General features: G+C 44.0%; 1 protein-coding gene across 1 annotated transcript in view; it reads right to left on the reverse strand.

Annotated features, from left to right (window-relative positions):
- NPLOC4 (NPL4 homolog, ubiquitin recognition factor) overlaps window positions 1-24781 on the reverse strand; it is an 82354-nt gene that overhangs the window by 28962 nt on the left and 28611 nt on the right. Inside the window, exon 12 of the mRNA XM_037810694.1 lies at window positions 19846-20006. Coding sequence (XP_037666622.1) covers window positions 19846-20006 — 161 coding nt within the window. The remainder of the gene's footprint in view (window positions 1-19845; window positions 20007-24781) is intronic.

Consider the following 24781-nt stretch of genomic DNA (forward strand, 5'->3'; position numbering starts at 1 on the left):
TGAGCCAGAGCAGCAAACAAAGCCCCCGCGGAGGATTTCCGGGGCCAGGGCATCTCTGCCAGGAGGTGTGGACGCGCCCCCGTCGGAGCACACCCCGACACCAACTGCACCCCCAGCACCGGGCCCAGGCAGTGGGGCATGCTGCCAGAGGACTCCTGTCTCTGTGCTCCTGTGATGAGGCGAGGACACGCGGGTCCCGAACATGGTGTGCATGTAGTGCATCTGCGTATTTAGGGTTGAAGCTATTTTTTTAAAACTCTCCTGACTATAAAAATAAAATACCAGCATGACCTTTCTGGAGAGTAATATGGCAAAACCCAAAACCCCCCTGCCCAGCAACTCCGTTTTGAGGGTCTGGGGAAGAGGATGCTAAAGGCAGCACCATCTGTAACAAAACCCAAAACAACCAGAGCAGCCGCCAAACGACGACTAAGCAACTACATTACAGTTTGGCTTTGTAGTCAGTAAATTCACTCACTTATTCTATATGATAACTTTTTTCAAAATTCAAAAGATCAGGGAAAAAATGAGAAGGAACTATGCTAGATGCACATCTTCTTCCTGTTTTCCTGTGGGAGACAAGTTTGCTGCAGGGAACAATACTCTTGCTTGAAATGCTGTTTTAAATGACACATCCCCCCTCTGCCCCAAACCCCCAGAGTGAGGACCAAATGCTTTCCCCTCAGGGAGCATTTCCACACACTCAGGCACCCCGTGTGTCCGGTTCCTGCAGGAGGGCGCACACCTGTCCGGGCAACTCTCGCCTCTGCACGCAGCCCCTCGCCGGTGCTGGGCTGCGCCGTTCCCCACACGAAGGGAGCAGTTCTCCATGGATGGCCATCCGTGCTTCCACCCTTGCCCTCGTGTAAACGTCTCTGTGTGTGCAGACACGCCAGCAGCACTGGGGTAACACTGTACATACAGGCCAGTCTTCACATTACATCCCAGTTTTATCCCCGCTCTCTAAGTAACTCTTCAAACGCGTGCCTGCAGGGCCCACACACTCCCCACCAGGTATCTGTGCCGTGATCCAGAGCCCCTATTCATGGTCCTCGGGGAGCTTCCAGTTTGCGTCACCACAGACCGCGCCAGCCAAGACAGATGCCAGAGCACGTACTGTTCACAGGCACTTCTCACAGTCAGACAATAGCGCACGGGAGAACAAAGGGGTTACTGAACGTCACCTTTTACCGTTCTCTTTGCTCAGACTGGTATTTTTCCTGGAACATATGAGAAAGGACTATCTCAAATCCAACAGGACTCTAAACACTTTAGGAAGTGTTTAGTGCTTACAGAGCAAGTAAGCACTCTAAAAAGACAACTTAAGGAATGCTGCAGAAAATATCACCGATTCCCTGATAAACGGGTTCAATTCTTAAGTTCAAAAAAACTTACAGTAAGACAAGAAGCTAAAAAGCAAGTTTCCAACCTGATAAAGGGTATAAATCAAAAAACCAGAAAATACCCTGACAGCAAACTTGTAGTAACGAAACCGTAAAACCAGTTAGTTCCTTTAGGATGAGAGGCAATTTCCTGTGACTCAACATTGTTCAGGGAGTTGGGCCAGTGTGGAAAGGCAGGAAAAATGGAAAAGATGGTGATTAGAAAGGAAGAAATAAAGCCACCATTCACGGATAATGTGATCAGCTGGGCAGGAAACTCATAAGAAAACAGGTAAAGTATAAGAATTAATAACACATTGGAAAGTTGTTGGATACAAAACCATACCTGATATTTCAAACAGCAAAAGTTGAGAAGGTAATTTTAAAATGATGCTATTTACAATGCACAAACAGTGGACAGTCCTTAGAACTAATCTAACAGAGAGAGCGAGCAAGACTTGCATGGCGACAAGTGTAAAAGTTTCTGAGAGACCATCAACAGCCCCTGAGCGAGTGCAGCGCCTCACCAAGCTCACGAGGAGGCATCATAGCACTGAAGGGGTGTCCACGCAATGCTATCAAGACCCCAAGAGGGCACTTTGTGGGTGTGTGTGTGTGTCTGTTTGTTGGAACATGCAAGCTGATGCTAAGATTCCTACTGAAGAGGAAAGGAGCAAGAGTAACAGGGCCCCCACAGAGAGACACGGCGGGCCCTGGCTCATCAGATTCAAAGGATCACCATCAAGTTATTATAGAGTTGCAATGACTCAGACAGGGTGGCGCTGGTGCTGGCAGAGAAAAACTGACCAGTGGAACAGGGCAGTGTCCAAAAACACACTCAAGGTCTACAGAAATAATTTATGACTGAGCTGCATCATAACTTAACAACAAAAGAAGAGTTTTTCTAATAAATTATGCCCAAAAAACTGATTATCCATATGGCTAAAAAATTTAAAAATTGGACCTTTATCTCACATCATACATTTAAAATACTTTCAGATGGATAACAACCTAAACGTGGAAGACAAAACTAAGAAACATTTACAAGACAATATAATTGACAATCTTTATGATTCAAAATGCCAAACCATAAAGAAAAAGTCATAAATCTTACTACATTAAAATTTAAAACTTTTGCATCAAAACATGCTACAGAGGGAGTGAGAAGACAAGATGCATCTAGGAGAAGTTATTAGCCACACATGTAACAAAGGATCAGTATCCAGAATATATAAAGAACTCCGATAAATCAATAAGAAAAAGATAAAACAGCTCAAGAGAAAAACAGGAAATAGACTTGAACACATGCTTCACAGGAAACGAAACAGGAAGAGCTAACAAAAAAATAAAAAGATGCTCAACCTCCTCATAGTCAGGTAAATGCAAATTAGAACTCAATGAAAGTCCACTTCCTACCCACCTTTTAAAGTCTGAGTATTAATTGAGTGTGACATGGAGGAACACAAAAACCTACATGCTACTGGGGGAGTATGACTTGGCACAAGCACTCTGAAAACAAGCTGGTATTAAAGACCAGTGAGGGTGCAAGAGGTGCATGCCTGAATGGATGGGGATCCTCCTTCCACAGAAACCCCGCGCACGCACCCAAGGCGGCCTGAGCCCGATGCCAATGACAGTATTGTTCATGAGGTTAAAAAGAAGGGAAACAGGAGAGGGGCAAATGGCAGCATAGAGAGATGTGGAATTTAGTCAGTCCCCTGGAACAACTAACAAACAACCAGGAACAACTAGTAAATAATCTGGAATAACTGCTGGGGGACAACCACAACTGTCCACACATCATACACCAGCCTGGAATGGGTGGAATGGCTAAGACTGCAGAACAAAAGCTGTAAGTGAAAACTGTGACACTGTGCCAGGAGCCTCCCCCTCCCCCACGGCAGGCTGAGCTGCAGGACCTCACTGTGGAAGAAAGCAGCATTCTTGGGGCAAGTGAATATAGCTCAGCCCAGCTCCAACTGGGGTTTTAATTAACAAATGTGGACTGCTGAACACAAGCTACAAACATAGACAAACCCCTAACAAGCAGCCAAGTACCCTGAGGTCCCCTCCCCTCCCAGTGGAGAGGAGGTGGGGCTGACGGAAAAACAAATAAATTTAATTAAAAAAAAAAATAAGAGGCTTTTAGAGACAACAGACCTTAGAGAGCCAGAAAACTCCTGTGCCCCGGGAGAGAAAACCCAGAAGACCAGATGCTATCTCTGGCCAAAGGGCAAAACTGGGGGGCTGTGGACTGGCTCTGAAAAGGGGCTTTCTTTCCTTTTTTCTCTCTCTCAAACTGAGTGGCTCACTGGAGAGAGCCCCAGCCATTTTCAGTTCCCAGTGCTCTGAACCCAGACAGGGGTGAGTTAACAGAGTCAGAGAGACACAGAAGTAATTCAAATGTAAAAGGATAACTCCCTAGGGTGTGTATCTTCCCTAAGAGGAATGAGGTGGGGCCCAGCTCTGGTGCAGGCCCGCCCTTAAGAACTCAGACCCCAGGGCCTAGGGGAAAACAGTCAAACCAGAAACAATCTAAGCTGAGAAGTAAAGGGGCCACCCCTCTTTACACTAGTTGGGAATGACAGGCTGACAGGTGCCACCTGCTGGGCAGGTTAGGAAAAGCACAGCAGCTAGAGGCCTCACAGGAAAGTCTGTCAATGTTCTAAGACACACCCTCAGGGAAACTTGACTCTGAATACAGCCCCATTCTGAGACCTAAATCTGTTCTGGTCTGGGAAAATCTAATTGGGGTAACCAAGGAAACCAGATGCCTAGACGACAGAAAACTACAAATCACACTAAGGAAAACAAAGATACGGCCCAGTCAAAGGAACAAACTTACACCTCAATTGAGAAACAGCTAAGATATCGTTTCACTTTAATGAAACAACTAAAGATTTTCAAAGAAATATGCTAAATCGATTCAAAAACCAAGTCAATGAATTTAGGGAAGATATGGCAAAAGAGATGAAGGATATAAAGAAAATACTGGGCGAACATAAGGTAGAAATCGAAAGTTTGTAGAAACAACTGGCAGAATCCATGGAAAGGAAAGGTACAAGAGATGAAAAACACAATGGAGACATACAACAGCAGATTTCAAGACTGCTGTTGTAAAAAACATTCAGAAACTGGAAAAAAAGACACCTGAAATCCTACGCCAAAGCACAGATAGGGAAAAGAATGGAAAAATACAAGCAACGTCTCAGGGAACTGAATGACAACATGAAACACATGAATGTATGTGTCATGGGTGTCCCAGAAGGAGAAGAGAAGGGAAAAGGGGCAGAAGCAATAACAGAGGAAATAATCACTGAAAATTTCCCATCTCTTCTGAAAGACATAAAATTACAGATCCAAGAAGTGCAGTGTACCCCAAACAGAATAGATCTGAATAGGCCTATGCCAAGACACTTAATAATCAGATTATCAAACGTCAAAGACAAAGAGAGTCTTGAAAGCAACAAGAGAAAAGCAATCCATCACATACAAGGGAAGATTGATAAGACTATGTGCAGATTTCCCAGAAGAAACCATGGAGGCAAGAAGGAAGTGGTGTGATATATTTAAGATACTGAAAGAGAAAAACTGCCAACCAAGAATCCTAAATCCGGCAAAACTGTCCTTCAAATATGAAAGAGAGCTTAAAATATTCTCTGACAAATACACAATGAGGGGGTTTGAACAAGATATCTGCTCTACATGAAATACTAAAGAAAGCACTACAGACAGACAGGAAAAGACAGGAGTGAGAAGTCTGGAACACAATCTTGGGTGACAGTAGCACAGCAATGTAAGTACACTGAACAATGATGACTATGAATATGGTTGAAAGAGGAGGGTTAGGGGCATGTGGGACACCAGAAGGAAACAGGAAAACTAATGACTGGGAGGGAGGGAGGGAGGAAGGAAGGGAGGGAGGGAGGAAGGAAGGAAGGAAGGAAGGGAAAAACTCCAGCATTCACCCTAGAAAACTAAAGGCTCAGTGACGGTCTGCTCAGATGCATGGCACGCAGCAGCACAGGCAGACCCCAGGCCACTGCAGGAGGAGTGTGAGAGGCTTTGAGGGACACAAAGATCATGGGTTCAGATCCATCAGTTCCACAACATGCAAAACTAACAGCGCGCTGAGTAGGAAACAAACATGAGGTAAAACCAGAAGGAAAACAGTGGCACAAAATTTAAGATAGTGGTGACTGCCTGAGAGCAGACTCCCAGGAAATGGAGGCAGCAAGGAGGGTCTTGGGGGCTTCAGAGGCGGTAGATATGTTCTGGTTTGCAAACTAGGTGCTAGAGAATCACGGGTGTTTGTTGTTACATGAGTCTTTACTCCTTAAATATATTTTATAAATATTCTTTTATATCTACTCAGTATTTAATTTTTACAACTTTGCAAAAAGAAATGACAGTACTTGATTAACCAGAACTTACACCTTCATTCACATCATGCCTGAAAAGGATTCTTGAGATGCCCCGGGGCTGCCAAGAAGCCCAAATCATTGCCGAGTCCCTGCCAAAGGCACCCAAGGCCCCAACCCCTGGACCAAATGCCCAAGAAGCTTCTTAACAAAGCCGCCACTTCTGTTATCAGCTCACGGGCTGGTCAGCTGTTCCAAACAGTGTCAAACGGCACAGCTGTCTGCCTGCTCACGAAGGCAGCGGCCAGGAGCTTCAGGCCTCAGGTTCTACAAATGAATGAAAACTGTTCTGCACCATCAAACACCACATTACAAACATGTCTTCTAAGACAGGTGTTCTAGTTTGCTAATGCTACGGTAATGCAAAATATCAGAGATCGACTGGAGTGCCAGTTTGAATGTATTGTGTCCCCCAAAAGCCATTATCTTTGATGTAGTCTTGTGGGGCAGATGTTTTGGTGCTGGTTAGATTTGCTTGGAATGTGCCCCACCCAGCTGTGGGTGATGGTTCTGATGAGATGTTCCCACGGAGGCGTGGCCCCGCCCATTCAGGGTGGGCCCTGATCAGTGGAGCCATATAAATGAGCTGACTCAAAGAGAAGGAACTCAGTGCAGCTGTGAGTGACATTTTGAAGAAGAGCAAGCTTGCTAGAGAGGAATGTCCTGGGAGAAAGCCATTTTGAAACCAGAACTTTGGAGCAGATGCCAGCCACGTGACTTCCCAGCTAACAGAGGTTTTCCGGACGCCATTGGCCATCCTCCAGTGAAGGTACCCGATTACTGATGTGTTACCTTGGACACTTTATGGCCTTAAGACTGTAACTGTGTAGTCAAATAAACCCCCTTTTTATAAAAGCCAATCCATCTCTGGTGTTTTGCATTCCACAGCATTAGCAAACTAAAACAACTGGCTTTTATAAAGAGGGTTTATTTGATTACACAGTACAGTCTTAAGGCCATAAAATGTCCATCAACAAAGGGTACCTTCACTGGAGGATGGCCATTGGCATCCCGAAAAACTCTCTTAACTGGGAAGGCACATGGCTGGCATCTGCTTGCTCCTAAATTGCATTTCAAAATTGCATTCTCCAAAATATCTGCATCAGCTTCCAACAGCCATCTTCAAAATGTCTCAGCTCCAGCTCACACTATGAGCTCCTTCTGTCTGAGCTTATATAGTGCCCCAGTAAACTAAACAAGGCCTACACTGAATGGGTGGGGCCACACCTCCACAGAAATTATCCAATCAGAGTTACACCTACAGTTGGGTGGGTTGCGTCTCCATGGACAATGAATCAATAGGTTCCAACTCAATCCACACTAACACGTCTGCCTCCACAAGAATCCATTTAACAACATGGCTTTTTCTGGGGGACATAAATATACAAACTGGCAAAACAGGCAACATATTTTTGGAAGAGCTAAACATACCAGTTCCCAGTAAGGTGTGACCTGGTGAGTGAACAGTGAATAATGGTTTTAAAACCAATGACTCAAAGAACCTAAGATGGCGGCTAGGAGAGACAGGGCAAAAAAACACTTCCGTGAAATATACTAGATAAAAGCCAGAGAGTGACCCAGAACACCAGTTCCAGTGATGCACCAGCTGGACAAGGTCTGCTAAATCCACAGGGACCATGCAGTTGGTAAAACCGGGACTCTGCATTCTGAAACGAGTGAATGAACCTGCTGAATGTCCGGCAGCCACGCTGCAGAGTGGGGAAACCGTAAGCTGGCGTTTGGAGGTGGACTAGTTCTTTTTGAAAAAAAACCCCAAAGCGGCTGCAGATACAGCAGTGAGAACCACACAGTGAAGCACAGCGGGAACGGGCTGTGCAAACACCTCATTATCTGGCGTGGAAGATAGACTTTTGTGGACCCACTGCTAATTGTTTAGAAGCGAAGAGAGCAGAGGTGAGCCAAAAGGAGAAAAACGAAGAGGGCAGAGGTGAGCCAAAAGGAGAAAAAAACCACGCCCCTTACAGCCATCTTCCCGGCGGGCTGGGAATGCTCCTGCCCAGTGCCGGATGCACAGCCCAGAGCTGCACCAAGGGACCCAGTGTGACGGGAAGTGTTTTCCGCAACACTGCGCACATGCCACAATATCGGGCATGGACAGTGGCCTTTCGCACCCGCAGCTGGTTGTCCCGGAGCTGGGAAGGCAGAATTGTGCAAAAAGGGGGAGGTTAACACACCCCATTCAGCCATCTTTACGGCAGGCTGAGAATGCCCCTGCACGGCCCGGCAGCCCAGGGAGGGACGTCCCTTGAGGGACAGCGCACACTTGTGACATAGCACAGCCTCCCCCTAGCAGAGGCCCTGGAAGGGCATGGCTAGGAAGAGGGACCTACTCGGAAACCCCAGGGACCCTACGCCAATACCAAGGACTTGTGGGTCAGTGGCAGAGACAATCTGTGGTGAGACTGAAATGAAGGTTTAGACTCTTGTAACAGCCTTAAATCTCCGGGAACACCTGGGAGGTTTGATTATTAAAGCTGCTCTGCCTCCCTAACTGCTCAGACACACGCCCCACATTCAGGGCGGACAGCACCAACAACACACCCAAATTTGGTGCACCAATTGGACCTCACAAGAACCAAACCCAACCACACCACAAAGACAAAGTTGGGGAGAACGGACTTGAGGGGAATAGGTGACTCATAGACGCCATCTGCTGGTTAGTAAGAGAAAGTGTACGCCACCAAGCTGTAGATCTGACAAATTAGAGATGTTTCAATAATCCTTCATATCCTAAAAGAACACTGTCAAGTAAAGCAAATGCTAAGAGCCCAAAAAACAACAGAAAATGTTAAAGCATATGAAAAAACCAGACGATATGGATAACCCAAACCCAAACACCCAAATCAAAAGATCAGAGGAGACACAGTACTTGGAGCAATTAATCAAAGAACTAAAGACAAACAACAAGAGCATAGCACAGGATATAAAGGAAATGAAGAAGACCCTAGAAGAGCAAAAAGAAGAAATTGCAAGAGTAAATAAAAAAATAGATGACCTTATGGAAATAAAAAAAATTGTTGACCAAATAAAAAGATTCTGGATACTCATAAAGACTAAAGGAAGCTGAACAATGACTCAGCAACCTCAAGAACCAAAGAATGGAAAATGAAAGAACAAAAGAAAGAATGGGGAAAAAAAATCAAAAAAATCAAAATGGATCTCAGGGATATGACAGATAAAAAAAAAGTCCAAATATAAGACCCAGTGGTGTCCCAGAAGGGGAAGAGAAGGGTAAAGGTCTAGAAAGAGTATTCAAAGAAGTTGCTGGGGAAAACTTTTCAAACCTTCTACACAATATAAATACACAAAGCATAAATGCCCAGTGAACTCCAAATAGAATAAATCCAAATAAACCCACTCCAAGACATATTCTGCTCAGACTCTCAAATACTGAAGAGAAGGAGCAAGTTCTGAAAGCAGCAAGAGAAAAGCAATGCACCACATACAAAGGAAACAACATAAGACTAAGTAATGACAACTCAGCGGCCACCATGGAGGAGAGAAGGCAGTGGCATGAAATATTTAAAATTCTGAGAAAGAAAAATTTCCAACCAAGAATATTCTCCTTCAAATTTGAGGGAGAGCTTAAAATTTTCACAGACAAATGCTGAGAGATTTTGTTAATAAAAGACCTGCCCTACTTCAGATACTAAAGGGAGCCCTACCGACAGAGAAACAAAGAAAGGAAAGAGAGATATAGAGAAATTTAACATATATAGAACATCACATTCCAAATCACCAGAACACACATTCTTCTCTAGTGATCACAGAACTTTCTCCAGAATAGACCATATGCTGGGACTAAAACAAGCCTCAATAAATTTTAAAAAGTTGAAATTATTCAAAGCACATTCTCTGACCACAGTGGAATACAAATAGAACTCAATAACCATCAGAGACTTACAAAATTCACAATCACCTGGAGGTTAAAAATGAGGGGGCGATGAAAACATTCCTGGATAATCAAAAGCTGAGGGACTTCGTCACCAGTAGATCAGTCCTGTAAGAAGTGCTAAAGGGAACTGTGCAGGCTGAAAGGAAGGGACACTGAACAATTGACTGAAACCACATGAAGAAATAAAGATTTCCAGTAAAGATCACATGGTAAATATAAATACCAATACTACTGTATTTTTTATTTGTAACTCCACTATTCACTTCCTACAGGATCTAAAACACATAAAGTGTAATGATAAATCAGTGGTTTTGGACTCAATGTAAAATATGTAATTTTTGACAAGAACTACGTAAAGGTGGGGGAATGGAGGAGTCTAGAGACATAGTTTATGTGTCCTACTGAAGTTAAGTTGGTATCAAAGAAAATAAGATTGTTATAGACTTAAGATGTTAAATTTAAGCCCCACGGTAAACACAAAGAAAGTATCAGAGAAAATGATCATAGTGATGAAAAGTAGAGTATGGGTTATTAGAAGTGGGGAAGGGACAATGGGGAGTCAATAAGAAATGAGTGTAGGGTTTCTGTTAGGGGTGAAGGGAAATTTCTAGTAATGGATGGTGGAAAGGTGATGGCATTGCAACACTGTGATTAATCCCACTAAATGGAATGCTTGGGAGGGGTTGGAATGGAAAGATTTATGCTGTAGATATGTTTCCACAATTGAAAAAAAGACAGTCTAAATAGATAATGACAATTAAATGCCATAGATGATCCTGGATGAGATCTGAGGATGGAGGAGAGGAGGCTCAAAAGGACACAATTAGGACATAAGGGAAAAAATGAAATATAGAATGTAAGCTTTATGTCAATGTTAAATTTCTTTAACTTAACTACACTTAATGTGATTACATAAATGAATATTCTTGTCCATAGGAAATGTATATGTGAATTATATTATTTGTTCAAGGATGAGTGCAACTGCTCTCATATGTTCAGAAGACAGAGCAATAGATGATGGATGATAGATAGGGAGGGAGGGAGGGAAAGAAAGAAAGAAATGGTAAAGTGACAAAATATTAAAGTTGGTAGATCGGGGGTTATCAGTGGAGGGGGCTTGGGGTATGCTGGAGTTCTGTGTATGAGGTTTGTATTGTTTTTGCAACTGTTCCTGTAAGTTTGAATTTATTTCAAAAAAAAAAAAAAAAGCAATGACTCTTCAAAATATCTGATGTTTTCAACTCTTGAATAAAGAGCCAAATAATTTTTATTAAAAATTGGGTGGGGGAGGGGAGAAGAAAAAGGGCATTACTCAAAGGCCCGGGAAAGCTGCTCACAGGAGGGCCCTCCCCACTTAGCTCCTTCACTGTCCCCCAGTCTAAGCTGCCCCCCAGTGAGTCTGCCTGCCACTCAACTGCAGTATTCTGAGCGGAGCTGGGACGGCCGTGCCTCCACCTTCTGTACCGCAGCATTTCTAGACACAGGGTCTGCAAGAAAAAACACGCTTGCTGCCTTCAAACACACACCTGCCCGTGCTGGCCCAGCTCTTCCGTCCATGGCTTCTGACAGTCCCTTTGACCCCTCCGGCCGCCCAGGCCCTGGCAGTGGTGCTAATTCACAAGCAGGAGTGAAGCTCTCCTTCCAAAGAGCTCCTGGCAGGAGACCGAGAGTGGGGCCAGCAGCGCTGCTCTGTGGGGGACCCTCACACGCTCCTTCCAGGCTCAGGCACCAGGCCTCCCAACGGCCCCGCTCACACCCACATCCAACAGAGAACCCCGTCTCCACATAGCCAGTCAGCCTCTACCTCTCATTTGCAGGAGAGCGATTCTTTGTGAGCTCGCCTGCAGACTCAAAAGAGACTCACCAGAGGCAGAGGTGGGGAGCCCCTCAGCTTCCAGGTGCTCTCCTGGCGGTCTAACACCACCCCCACCAGGTGACCTGAGCACCTTGGCCCCAGGCCTGCTCCGGGCTCTGCTCCAGCCCAGAAGGGGAGCAACCCTACTTGTGAGAGAGGATCTGGGACCCCCCGAGACCTCAGTCTTTCTCTTGCACTTCATCTCCATCCTCTCACCTTGGGTAGAGAAATTTAATGGGAGCCCCAGTTCTCTTTATAAAACATAAACAACACATCTTCCCACTGGTTCACAGGTTTAGCAATAATTTCTTATTACTAGAAACAACCCAGTGTCCATCAACAGATGAAGGGATAAACAAAACATGGTCTACACATATGATGGAATATCAATCAGCAGTAAGAAGGAATGAAGTCCTGAAGCATGTGAAGACATAATGAACCTTGAAGACACTATGCTAAGTGAAGTAAGTCAGACCCAAAAGGACAAATATTGTATGATCTCACTGATATGAACTAATTATAACAAACTCAGACATAAAATACAGAACACAGGTTACCAAGACATAGCATGAGGCTAGAGAACGGGAAGCAGTTGCTTAATATGTGCAGAATGGTTAACTAGGGTGAATTTAAATGTTTGGAAATAGACAGAGATAATGGTAGCATGTGACTGTGAGAATAATTAACAGTGTAGAATGGTGTGTGAGTGTGGCCGAAAGGGGAAGTTTAGAGTCATGTATGTCACCACAAGGAAAGCCTGAGGTTAAAACATGGGAATGTACAACAGTGAATCTTGTGGTGGACAATGTTTGTGATTAATCGTAGAAATACTAAAGCGTTCTTTCATTAACTAGAACAAATGTACTACGAGAAGGAGTTAATAATAGAGGGGTATATGGGAAAAAATGTACCTATTGCAAACTATGAACTACAGTTAACAGTAATATTTTAATACTCTTTCATCAACAGAAACAAATATACCACACCAATACTATGGGTCAATAATAGGGGTGGAAAAAGGAGGGAAGGATTTGGGTTTTCTTTTTTATTTCTTTTCTGAAGTAATGAAAATGTTCTAAAATTTATCATGGGGATATATGCCCAACTATGTGATGATACTGTGAGCCAGTGATTATATACTTTGGATGGTTTGTATGGCGTGTAGATATATCTCAATAAAACTGCATTAAAAAAAAAAGAAACATAAACGACACATCTTTTCATTGGTTCAAAAGTGTTGGTAATAATTTCTTCACTATGTTCCAAACCTGGAAAAATATTAAGACTCAACTCACTACACTTTAAGGACGATGAATAGTAATTATATCAAAACCTAAAGCCATTTTGAAGCAGCATATTTTAAGTGCAAAAACAAGAACCTGCAATAAATAAGCCATTGCCTAAAACCTGGCCTTCTGGAGTTATCTAGGAAACAATCGACTTAGGAAAACGTCCAGAAGAGCAAATCTCTGCTAACCCCCATGTTCTTCTCTCTGCTGCTGGCCAGCACTGCTCAGACACTACAGGCCTAGAAGCAGCCTTATCTGGCCTTGGCTTTCCAGAAACCAAAGAGTGGACCACATGCCAAGGAATGAGGTGAGGCTGGAAGGGGCCCCCAAGCCAGGTGAAGACAGAGACCTGGCCCCCACCTGGATGGCCGCTTGGGACACTCGCGAAGGGCCTGGAGCTCTGCCATGCCCAGAGCCCTAACCCACAGACTGTGAGAGAATAAACAGGGGTGGTTTACAGCAGCTGTGCTGGTGGTAGTTCATTATGGCAGCAACAGAAAAGTAATGCAATGCCTGACATTTTCAAAATCTGATGGGCACACAAACCCACACATCCAAGATGCTCAACAAACCCAAAGCACAATACATATGAGAAAAACAATCAGTGATCAAATTGCTTAAAACCAGTGATAAAGAGGGAAAAAAATGTAACGCAGCCAGAGAAAAAAACACACTATAGACAGAGGAACAAGGGAGGGGTGACATGGACTTCCAGCAGGCGACAATGTGCGCCGGGCAGCAACGGGGCAAACCCGTCAGCCTAGAACTCAGCACACAGTGAAATGTATTCCAAAAATGAAAGGAGATAAAGACTTTCTCAGACACACAAAAGCTGACCTTCATTCTAAGAAATATTAACGGAAGCCTTCAGGTGGAAGGAGAGGGTGCCCAGTGGAAACCCAGTTCTGTTCAGAACAGGCAGGTGCCTTTGTCAGGACCCAGGACAACTCCAGAGGGTGTCGATCGGGTCTCCAGTCTTAACAGGAAGCCATCTTTTTTTTTTTTTTTTCCAATAAAAATTGTTCAATAAGATTTTACAATTTTCAGAGGAAGGAATGATTTAGAAATGGCTGGTTACCTGTCTAAATGGCCAGCCCTCAGGTGAGCCTATGACTGACCACTCACTCTGCACTCACCAAGGGCAAGGCGCTGACATAGACCATCTGCTCAATTTCTAAAAAGTGCATTTGTTTGTAATTGTGGTAAAATGTACATAACATAAAAAACATCTTAAACTATTCAAGTGGACAATTCTTACACATTAACCATGCCAACAGTCCAGTGTAATTTTCACCACCATCTATTTCCAGGCTCCTTTCATCATCCTAAACCACAACACACAGGCAGGTGGGAGCCACTCCCCAGTCCCTCACCCCACCGCTGGGAACCACTGCTCTGCTCTGGCATCATGAATGTGCTCATGCTAAGGATCTCATTTAAAGGAAGTCACACAAAACACGCCCTGTTGCATCTGGCTTATCTCACTCAGGTGTTGTCTTCAGGGTTCATCCATGCTGTTACCTGTACCAGAACTTCACTCATCTTTCTACAACTGAATAATATTCGACTGTGTGGAAAGACCGCATTTGTTTATCCGTTCATCTGTTCATGAACCCTCGAGTGGCCTCTTCCTCTTGGCTACAGTGACTGATGCTGCTGTGAACACTGCTGTGCATCTGTCCGAGTCTCTGCGTTCAGTGCTGCTGCGTGTATACCTGCGAGTGGATGTCAGGGTATGTGGTAATACTGCATCTAACTTTCTCAGGAACTGCTGAACTTCTCCACAGCAGCTATATCGTTTTACGTTTCCACCAACAATGTACGAGGCTCCTAGTTCTCCACATCCTTGTGAACACTTGTTACTATCAGTTTTTTCAATTAATAGCCATCTAAGTAGGTATAAAGTGTTATCTTCTAATTTTAATTTGCATTTCTCTAATGGCTAATGATGTGGAGCATCTTTTCATATACCTATTGGCTATTTGAGTATCTTTTCTGGAGATCCTTGGCCCATTTTTTTAATTGTTTGGTATTTTGAGTTGTTGAGTTGTAAGGGTTCTTTATATATTCTGGATATGTGGTTTCCAACTATTTTCTCCCATTCAGTACGGTATCTTTTCACGTTCTTGATAACGTCCTTCGATACAGAAAATTTTGATGAAGCCTATTTTATCTTTTTTTCTATTGCTGTGTGTGCTTCGTAAGAGTTTTATAGTATTAGCTCTTATATTTGGATCTTTAATCCATTTTGAATTAATTTTTGTGTATGGTGAGAGGTAAGGATCCACATTCATTATTTTGCATGTGGATTTCCAGTTGTTCCAGCACTATTTACTGAAGAGACTGTTCTTTCCCCAGTGAGCAGACCTGGCATGCTTGTCGAAAACCAACTGGCCGCAGATGTGTGCATTTACCCCTGAACTCTCAATTCTATTCCATTAGAATTCTTTTTAAAATTATACTTTTTAAAGTATAGCTTTAAAACTTACAATTTAATAAGTAGCTCCAGAACAAATTTCAAAAGATGCTATGGGTTACAGTTCCACCATTTCAATTCTTTCCTTCTAGCTATTCCAGTACCATAGCGGCCAAGAGAAAAAAATTATATAAAGATTAAGTATTCATAATCCTTTGTTAAATTCCATCTTCCTCTAGTTTACTGACTTTTCCGATCTTCAAGGATGTCTAGGCAGTGACCACCCTAACCTGTATATGTTGAAAAGGGGTGTCAACTTTATGAGCAAAAGAGACACATCTAGTTGATGTTCTTGAAGAGGCTATTACCCCTGGGTTTGGGGACTTAGCTGGCATAGGAGCTCTCTAAAGGATTTAAGACTCTGAAGAATAAACCTAGGGAGTAAACTTTTTATAAAGTCCCAGATAGGATTCTGGGTATCTTTAAGGTTTTGGGGACTACTGCTGACTTGGGCCTATCATATTGTGGTCATTTGGCATACAGGTGGAGCTCGCATAGGAGGAACTTCCAGGACAGCCTCTTGACTCTGAACTCTCTTAGCCACTAAAACCTTATTTTGATGTCTTTATTTCCCCCTTTTTGGTCAAAAAGGCACTCTCAATCCCTCAATTTCTTGAGAGGTTTTTGATTGTCAATTCAATCCCTTTACTTTTTTTTAGGTCTATAGAGATCTTCTTGTGTCAAATTAGGTAATTTGTGTTTCTAGGAATCTGTCCATTTCATCTAGGTTTTCCACTTTATCGGCATGTAACTGTTCATAGTGCCCTCTTAAAATTTTTATTTCCATTAGTTCAGTAGTAATGCCCCCACTTTCATTCCTGATTTTAATTAAACGCATCCTCTCTCTCTCTTTTTCTTTACCAGACTGGCTAAAGGTTTGTCAATTTTATTGATCTTTTCAAAAAACCAACTTTTAGTTGTGTTAATTCTATTGTTTCTCTATTCTCTAATTAATCTCTGCTCCAATCTTTACTATTTCCTTCCTTCTACTAACTTTGGGTTTAGTTTTCTTGCTGTTCTAATTTCTTTAAGTGTAGAGATAGGTGACTGATTTGTGCTCTTTCTTCTTTTTCAATCTCGGCATTTAGAGCTATGAATTCCTCTCTGAGCAATGCCATTGCTATTTCCCACATGTCTGGTGTGTTGCATTTTTGTTTTTGTTTGTCTCAGGACATTTCCTAATTTCCCCTGTGATTTCTTCTTTGGCTTATTGGGTGTTTAATAGTATGTTAATTTCCATGTATCTGTAAATTTTCCAGTTTTCCTTGTTATTGATTTCAAGCTTTATTCCATTGTGGTCTGAGAAGATGCCTTGTGTGATTTCAGTATTTTTAAAATTTGTTAAGATTTGATCTGTGGCCTATGTTTTCTATCCTGGAAATGTTCCATGTGCACTTAAGAAGACTGTCTTCTGATGCTGCTGGGTGGAGGCCTCTATGTGTGCATCTGATCCACCTGGTTAACAGTGTTGTTCAAGTCCTCTGTCGCCTTTCTGGCATTGTTTAGTGTTCCATCAATTATTGAATTTGGAGTACTGAAGTACCCAGCTGTTACTGTAGAACTATCCATTTCTCCCTTTAATTCTGTGAACTTTTACTTCATATATTTTGCGGCTCTGTTGTGAGATGCATATATGTTTATAACTGTTATACCTTCTTACTAAATTGAACCTTTAATTTCCTTATAATATCCTTTACTGTCTCTTGTAACCTTTTTTACTCAAAGTCTGTTTTGTTTGACAGTAATATACCCACTATGGCTCTCTTGGGATTACCACTTGCACCGAGTATCGTTTTCCAACCTTTTACTTTCAACTTTTGTTTCTTTGTAAACAATGCAAGTCTCTTGTAAACAGCATATGGATGGATCATGCTTTTAGATGCAATTTGCCAGTGCCTGTCTTTTAAGAGGAGAGACTAATCCACTGATTTTTTTGGAGGGAGGGTTAATTTTATTAGCCATTACCCTTTCAAGGTCCACTGACATTTATGGTAATAACTGCGGAGGAAGGATTTACTTTTTTTTTTTTTAATTAAAGAAGTGGTAAGTTTAAGAACAATCCTGCATAAAATACAGAATTCCCATAAACCACCCTATTATTTACACCTTGCACTGGTGTAGTACATTTGTTCCTATTGATGAAAGTACATTTTTGTAATTTTACTATTAATTATAATCCACGGTTTAACTTAGGGTTCACTGTTTGAGTACTGTAGTTCCATGGTTTTTTGGTTTTTCTTTTTAATTTTTATCCTATCACCATATATATGACTTAACTTTTCTCCTTTTAACCACACTCAGCAATGTCTTTCAGGAAGGATTTACCGCTGCCATTTAGGTGTTGCTTCTGTATGTCTTGCATGTTTTTTTTGTTTCTCAATCACTCTGTTACTGTCTTTGTTTTTGTTGTCAGCTGCTTTTTTGTAATTTACCATTTTAATTCTCTTATTCCCTTTTCCCTGTATTTTTTATGTTTAGTGTTTACCTTTGTAATTATCATTAACATCTCAAATTAATAACAATCTAGTTTGACTAGTACCAAACTGGTTACGTAATATACACTCTCTATTCCTCTGTTTCTCTGTGCCTCCCCTTATATTGTTATTGTCTCAGATCACATCTTTGTGCATTGTATACGCATTAACATAGACTTTAAACATTCTTTTATACATTTCCCTGTTAAGGGGGGAAAAGCAGTTACAAACTGAAAGTATAATACAGAATCCTCTATTTACTACCTTTATCAATGCTCCTTATTTCTTCTTACGCTTTGAGCTACCTTCTAGTACCCTTTACTTCAGACTAAATGACTCCAAGCTTTTCTTGTTGGGCACGTCTTCTGGTATGGAACTATTTCAGCTTTTCTTTCCATCCCATTGTCTCCTGGCCTCTGTGGTTTCCGAGAAGCAATCCACCATTAATCTTATTGAGGATCCTGTATGTAATGAGTAGCTTCCCTCTTGCTGCTTTCAAAATGCCATCTTTGGATTTTGGCAATTTAACTAAATTGTGCCTTGGTACAGATTTCTTAATCTATCCTGCTTGGAGTTCACTGATAATTCTGAGCATGTACAATCATGTGTTTCATCGAATACTTTCCCTGCCCCTTACCACTCTCACTCTTTCGGGACTCCAAGGCTGCATGTTTGTATGATGGTGTCCCGCAGGTCCCTCAGGCTTTTTGTTCACTTTTCTTCATCACTGTTTCTTTCTACTCCTCACAAGCAATAATTTGAATTGTCTTCTCTTCAAGTTTGCTGATCCTTTCCTCTGTCTGTTCAAATCTGCAGCTGAATCTGATTAGTGAGCTTTTTATTTCAGTTATTGTACTTTGCAGTTCCCAAATTTCTGTTGATGCTTTTAGTAATTTCTATTCTTGTTTTCTTCAGAGAATATTTTCCTAATTTTCTTTAGTTCTTTCTATATGGATTCCTTCAGTTCACTGAACATATGTAAGACAGTTGACTTAAAGTCTTTGGCTAACATAATACCAATGTATGAGCTTCCTTGGGGAAGTTTCCACCAAATTCTTTTTTCCCCTCTGCACGGGCTATACTTTCCTGTGTTTTGTAATTTATTGTTGAAAACTGACACTCTGAGTATTATCCTGTTATAATTCTGGAAATCTAGTTCATCACTCCTCTGGGATTTAAAGAATTTTTTTTGTTGTTAAGGACAGGAAACATAAATTTGTGACTTTTCCCAACTATTTCTGCTCCCAAACAGGAAATGGAAAGAGAAAAGGTTGGGGGGTGGGGGTGGGGGAGATACTGACTTCTTAAGAGTCCTCTGCCACTTTTGCCTGAGCAGGGTCCCCCCAGGGATCTGAGTAGCTGATCAAAAGGCATCATCAGCAAACAGACCACAGACCCCCAGATTTTGTGGGACTCAGTCCTTATAGCCCACCCTGTACCAGCAAGCTGTACCAGGAGCCCGGGCTGCAGCTCCCCCTGCTGCCCGCCTCAAGGCTGGGGGGTGGGTAATGGTAGCTGCTGCACACAGGGTGGAATTTACCAGTATTTATTGCAATTTTCCAGCTTCTTCCACCATCTCTTCCCTGAATGCTGTGCAGTATTCCACCTAGGCCCCAGAGTTCTAAAATAGTTGATTCAGACTGTTCCTGCCAATTCAGTAGCTTCATTTGGAGAAGGACTGATTCCTAGAGCTCCCTACATTGCCATATTCCCACAATCCCCTCCTGTCTTCTCATTTTTAGAAACTGAAATTGTCTGTGTTATGATGGTTTGATGTGGTGTGACATATCCCAAACTCTCTGCAAGTACTTCTACCCTTGGTTAGGAAGCCTAGCATCACAGAAGCCTCAGTAGCTAATACTGAACTCAGAAACACTATGAAATGCCTCTACTGGCAAGGTTCCAATTAACCCGAATTGACAAATGGCTAATCTAACCAGAACGCACCAAAATTACAAAGGTCCAAGATAGGTAAATGTTCACGCTCTTCTCCACCTACTATATTCTTTATAATCCCACCATATTTTTTTACCTTATAAAACACATCAGGCACATACTGCTCACTGCTGGACTCCTTGGCATAGCCGAGCTCAGGGGCATCTTTGCAAGGCAACAGGCATTCATCACGGACCAGTGCCATGCACTGATTGGATACCTGGTAACCTTCAAAGTGTACCTGGTTGTCGGGACCACCTGCAAGAGAGAGAGACTTCAAAAAGAATCTACTAAAGGAATGTCAAAACACAAGTCCTTATGTTACTCTTTACTTCTAACCAACAGGAAAAAATACACTCTCAAGAGCTCGTCCTGGAGGAGAATTCAAAAACATTTGATGTTATATGAGCGTCTGAGCACAAGGTCCGAACACACAACATCTAGATTCCCACCGCTGCATGCTGTCCACGGGCTCTGCCTCTGGATCAGCTCCCATCAGTGATACACGCTGTCAGAATCAGGGAAACCTAAGACTGGTAAACATTCTCCAGTAATCATCCAAATCTATGTCAGTGTCACCGAGCACTTGGACTTTTGACTGTGATAGCACCAGGGGTATAGATGACCAACAGCCCTGCATTCTGGCAAACCTCTGGTCTTGCAGGGTTGGGAGGATGCACGTGCATTTGGAGTGGGGAGAGGTAGGAGGAGTGCATGCGGGAAAGACGAGGCTAGAACAGTCTCCGCTTCACAAAAGCAGCCACAGCACCACATTTTATTAGTGCTATGGGATGTCACCTCCCACGTTCTGGACGTGCAGTGCCTGGCACACAGTCATTGGTGACTCGCCAGAGTTTGCCTGGGTCTTCTCATCATCAACCACGCGCCCCATCCTACTCACATCCTGCCACCTTCGAAGCTGTCTTGTACACTGCATTGCCAGCCACATGCTCCCTCTCCATCTCCACTCTAGAAAAGCCTCCAGCATGACTTAACACTAGGGACGAGGCTAGTAACAAGCTACGGAGAGGGTCAAGTTAAACCAACTAGGACCCTAGGCTCTGGGCCCCTGAAATGAAAACAGACGTTGCTATGCAAGGCGAGTCCTGATGTTTTTTGGAAGAGGCAAGAAGAGACTGCATATGGCAGAGCCCTGCTGCCGGAGGCGCAGGCTGCCAGTCAGGGCCACACTCCTGACTCCGCCAATGCCCATTAATCTTTATAGCTTTAGAGAAAGAAAAACCCTCAATATCTATTTGAGTTATTCTGACAAAACAAAAATAGTAATTTACTGACCAGGGACAGAAATTTAGTCTGTTAGGCTTTCAAACGTTTGTCAGAAACAAGACTTGATAACCAGGCAGCCAGGACATGGGGAGGCTGAGGGTGGAGCCAGGCTCCCAAGACTTCCAGCCCGAAGGCTTCCTGTCTGCTTGTCTTGGCACACAGGAGGGCAATGGCAGCTGGCTCCAAAGCCCCCACTCTAAGTCTTGTATCTTCTCTCTAACCCTAATTCAAACACTCAGGAAAGGCAGCTGATTCTGAGCAGGTGACCACTGGTCAACACCCAGAAGTGGGGCCATGAGGCACTGCCTGTCTCTGGCATGTTCAGCGGTGGCAGGGGCTCGGTCAGCATCACCCATGAACATGATTCTGGCTTGGCAGGAGCAGGGGTGAGAGCGGGGAGGAGTGTGCCAGGTATGTGGCCAGTGGGAGGGGACCTGTGTACGGTTACTGTTTCACTTTGGGCACTGGAAACCAGCACTGATGCTGTGAGTGATCATTAAAGTGGGATAGATCATTAGAGAAGGGAAAATCCGGCCTGTAAGAATAAGAACAAAATGGAAGGCAGCATTTGTAAAATTGAAGGCTGCTAAAAAGGCAAAATTAATCCATATGGATATTCTCCAAAGATGCATCCGCTGAGATGAACTGCCAACTCCCTTTCCGTGTGGAGCAGCAAGAACGTCCTCGCGTGCTCGTTTAACCTCGCCAGCAGCTGCTCTCGGCCAAAACATACAGGAAGATGGACACGCTGCCTGCCTCTCTCTCCAGAAGTCAGCCTTTGGGACATCCACGCAGGGGAGGGATCCCAGGGCTCATACAAGGGGCAGTAACAGAGAGAACTTAGCTGCTACTGAGCTTGCCGTGCATTTTTGTTTTTGAAACTGGATCCTCAGAAAGTAATTTTCCTCACCCAGTGAGCTGTGTCTACCGAACGCTGCAGGCAGAGGGGGGTGCAGCTGGCATGAGGCCTAGACGCACCACGCAGTCTCCTTCCGGTTCATGTGAGGAAACCGCTACACGGACCATCCCTCTTTCCCTCTACGGGTCTCAAGCCAGAGAAGTTTTACATACGTGAGAGAGAGAACGCACAAGATCTACAGAATCCAGAGGCAAGCAAGGGCCGCAGGCTCTGGCCATCCCACCAGCATCTGAGCTTGCCAGCTTCCTTGGCAGCCCTGGGAGAGCCAAGGCCTGAGGAGGCCCTGCACACCACGGAAGCCCTTCCCCAGATACTCCGGCTCAGGCTCGGGGAGACGGGACACACAGGCCCGCACCTTTCCTGGCTCCCAGGGTCTGTGGAATGAGACTCGGCCACGCGTCCTCTCCACTAGGCCCATAGACACTGACAGCCCCTCCTGGTTAACAGCCACTCACGTGGAGCAAAGAGCACATTATTTAGTTAGGAAACCCATGCCCAAGCTGCAGTGATGCAAAGCCCTGGACTGAAGTCGCCATTGCTGTGGGTTCTGAGCTCTCCCTGGCCGCCTCCCACTCTGGGAAAGGGAACCAGTATGCTTGAGCACCCCGGGCACTGCAGGGGGGAGGGCTCACTGGAGACAGACTTAGATTTACTGTCTCACAACTCCCACACATTTCAATAAAATCCCAATTCCAGAGGCAAAACTCCCTGGATGATCTATACTTTTTCCACCCCCCCCCCCCTCAACAAAAAGTGTGCTTCTAACAATCGAAGGTGTAATAGATAGACCCTGACTTGGAAATTATTTACAATTCTAAAAATTTGCCAGTTTTTTAGCCCATGGAATTACTGCCCTATAGAAACAGCAATTAAAAGGGCTAGGTTACATGTGAGGCTACGAGAGGCCCAATGAGCAGTTCTCAGTGGGGCTGTGGTTCTGGAAACTGGTGGGAGTGCTCTCGCTGGGGAGGTGTGGGGTAGAAGGCAGGGGCATGGCCAGCACCTACTATGTCCAGGGGGCCCCATCCAACAAGAAGCCACCCCTAATTCCACGACTGCACTGTCCCCGCACATCCACTTGGTTTACAATGACCTGCAATCAGAATTGATCCATTTCATTCCTGCAAAGCCGTACATGCACAGCTGCAAAACGTACTGAGTGCTCTCGGGACACGGCATCGGGTAAAGGGAGGGAAGGGCACGCTCGTTTGCTCGGAACTGGACACAGTGCTGTTAACGAGGCCAGTGGTAGTGTGGGCTCCAGCCAGCCCCCAGGGAGCTGGCTGTGCCATCGCTGTGCCGTGCAGAGCCACCCACCCCAGCACAGGTGCCAGCACCAACTATTCACCCATGCTGTCCTCAAGACTGACAACTGACGTCCACTCTTTCTTATATACGCCTTCTGATTATTTCTCCTCTATAGTATCTGCTCCTTTTTAAGACAGCGCCTGCAGGTAGGCCATATGATCCATGAGTTCCGCTTCCGATAGTAAAGGGGTACTACATGATGTTACTAAAAAAGGGCGTTAGCGTGAATCATAATTTTCCTAAATAACGCTAAGGCCAGTGCTAAGACAACAGATGGGAGTTCTGACCGGGACTGTGGTTTCCGCATCACAGGACCCCTTGGCTGGGGCTGACCATGGGTGTGTCATGATGGGAAGACTCACGGCAGCAAAAGAAGAGCTTCAAAGAAAGGGTGACCGGAGCAGAGAATAAAGCACTTCCCTAATTTGGAATTTTGTCCAGCCAGCCCTACCCTGAAGGAGGAGGGCAATGAATGTTTTCACGCCCCACGTCACATGAACGCCCTCCCCCTCCCTACCTCGAGTCTCAGCTGACATTCTGGGGACACTGGTTTAGACGGGTGGTTCTCGATCCCTTCACACTAATGCCTGAAGGATATTAGCATCACCTATCACTGCCCAAACCATATTTGTTTCAAAAAGAAGGTGCTTATTAATCTCAATGTTCGTCAATTGCGGGGTGGCAAGTTTAGCAACACAAAGGAGAGCCGGAAAGGCAGGCCGAGTGCGGGCCTCGTCTCTGCACCGATCCTACCCAGTCGGCCGCGGGGTCGACAGGGATCACAGTGGGTCCAGTTACTGACACACTTGGGCCCTCTGTAAACTGGTGTTGGTGAAAAGGGGATAGGGTGGTGTTTCTACAGAACCAGGAGGACGGCTATCACGAATAAGCTGGCTTAAAATCTTTCTGAGGGCAGAAATTAGGTCTTCACAAGGCTGAGATTAGTGTTTACTTAAAAAAAAAAAAAGATTATGGTTTTATGAATTGGTTTTCCAATTTTGAATTCCCATTCCTCTGAAATCACAGGGGTTCTATGTCTGCCTTTTCCCTATGGCAGCATCTCAAGTTTGTTCTAAAAGATTAAGTGGCACTTTTTTTATAAGCCACAATCAATTATACACACACACACACACACACACAATGTGGTTATATGTAAAACATAATATAATGGACTTAACGTACAACACACACATGCACCCACAGAATCTTTACTCTGAAAAAAACTTTACAGAAGTGGTTTCCTGAAATGACAACCCCATTCATAATGTCCAGACAAACAAGTCAGACTATGGAAACAGTAACTCTTCCTCTCTTGCATGTCCACGCTCCAGTAACCTCTAGTCGCTAGAAAGAGCCAAAGGATCAAGGGTTCCCTTGGCAAAGGCAACGACTTGCCAAGAGAGCACTAGGCAAGAGGAGAGCTACACTGCGTTGCCAATTCTGTTCTTAGTTCCATGGGTGATTCTGAAATGTTCAGAATTTTTACCATAAACCAAAAAAGGGAATCCCTGTCTCACAG

The sequence above is a fragment of the Choloepus didactylus genome, chromosome 18 (assembly GCF_015220235.1).
Source record: "Choloepus didactylus isolate mChoDid1 chromosome 18, mChoDid1.pri, whole genome shotgun sequence".
NCBI lineage: Eukaryota > Metazoa > Chordata > Mammalia > Pilosa > Megalonychidae > Choloepus > Choloepus didactylus.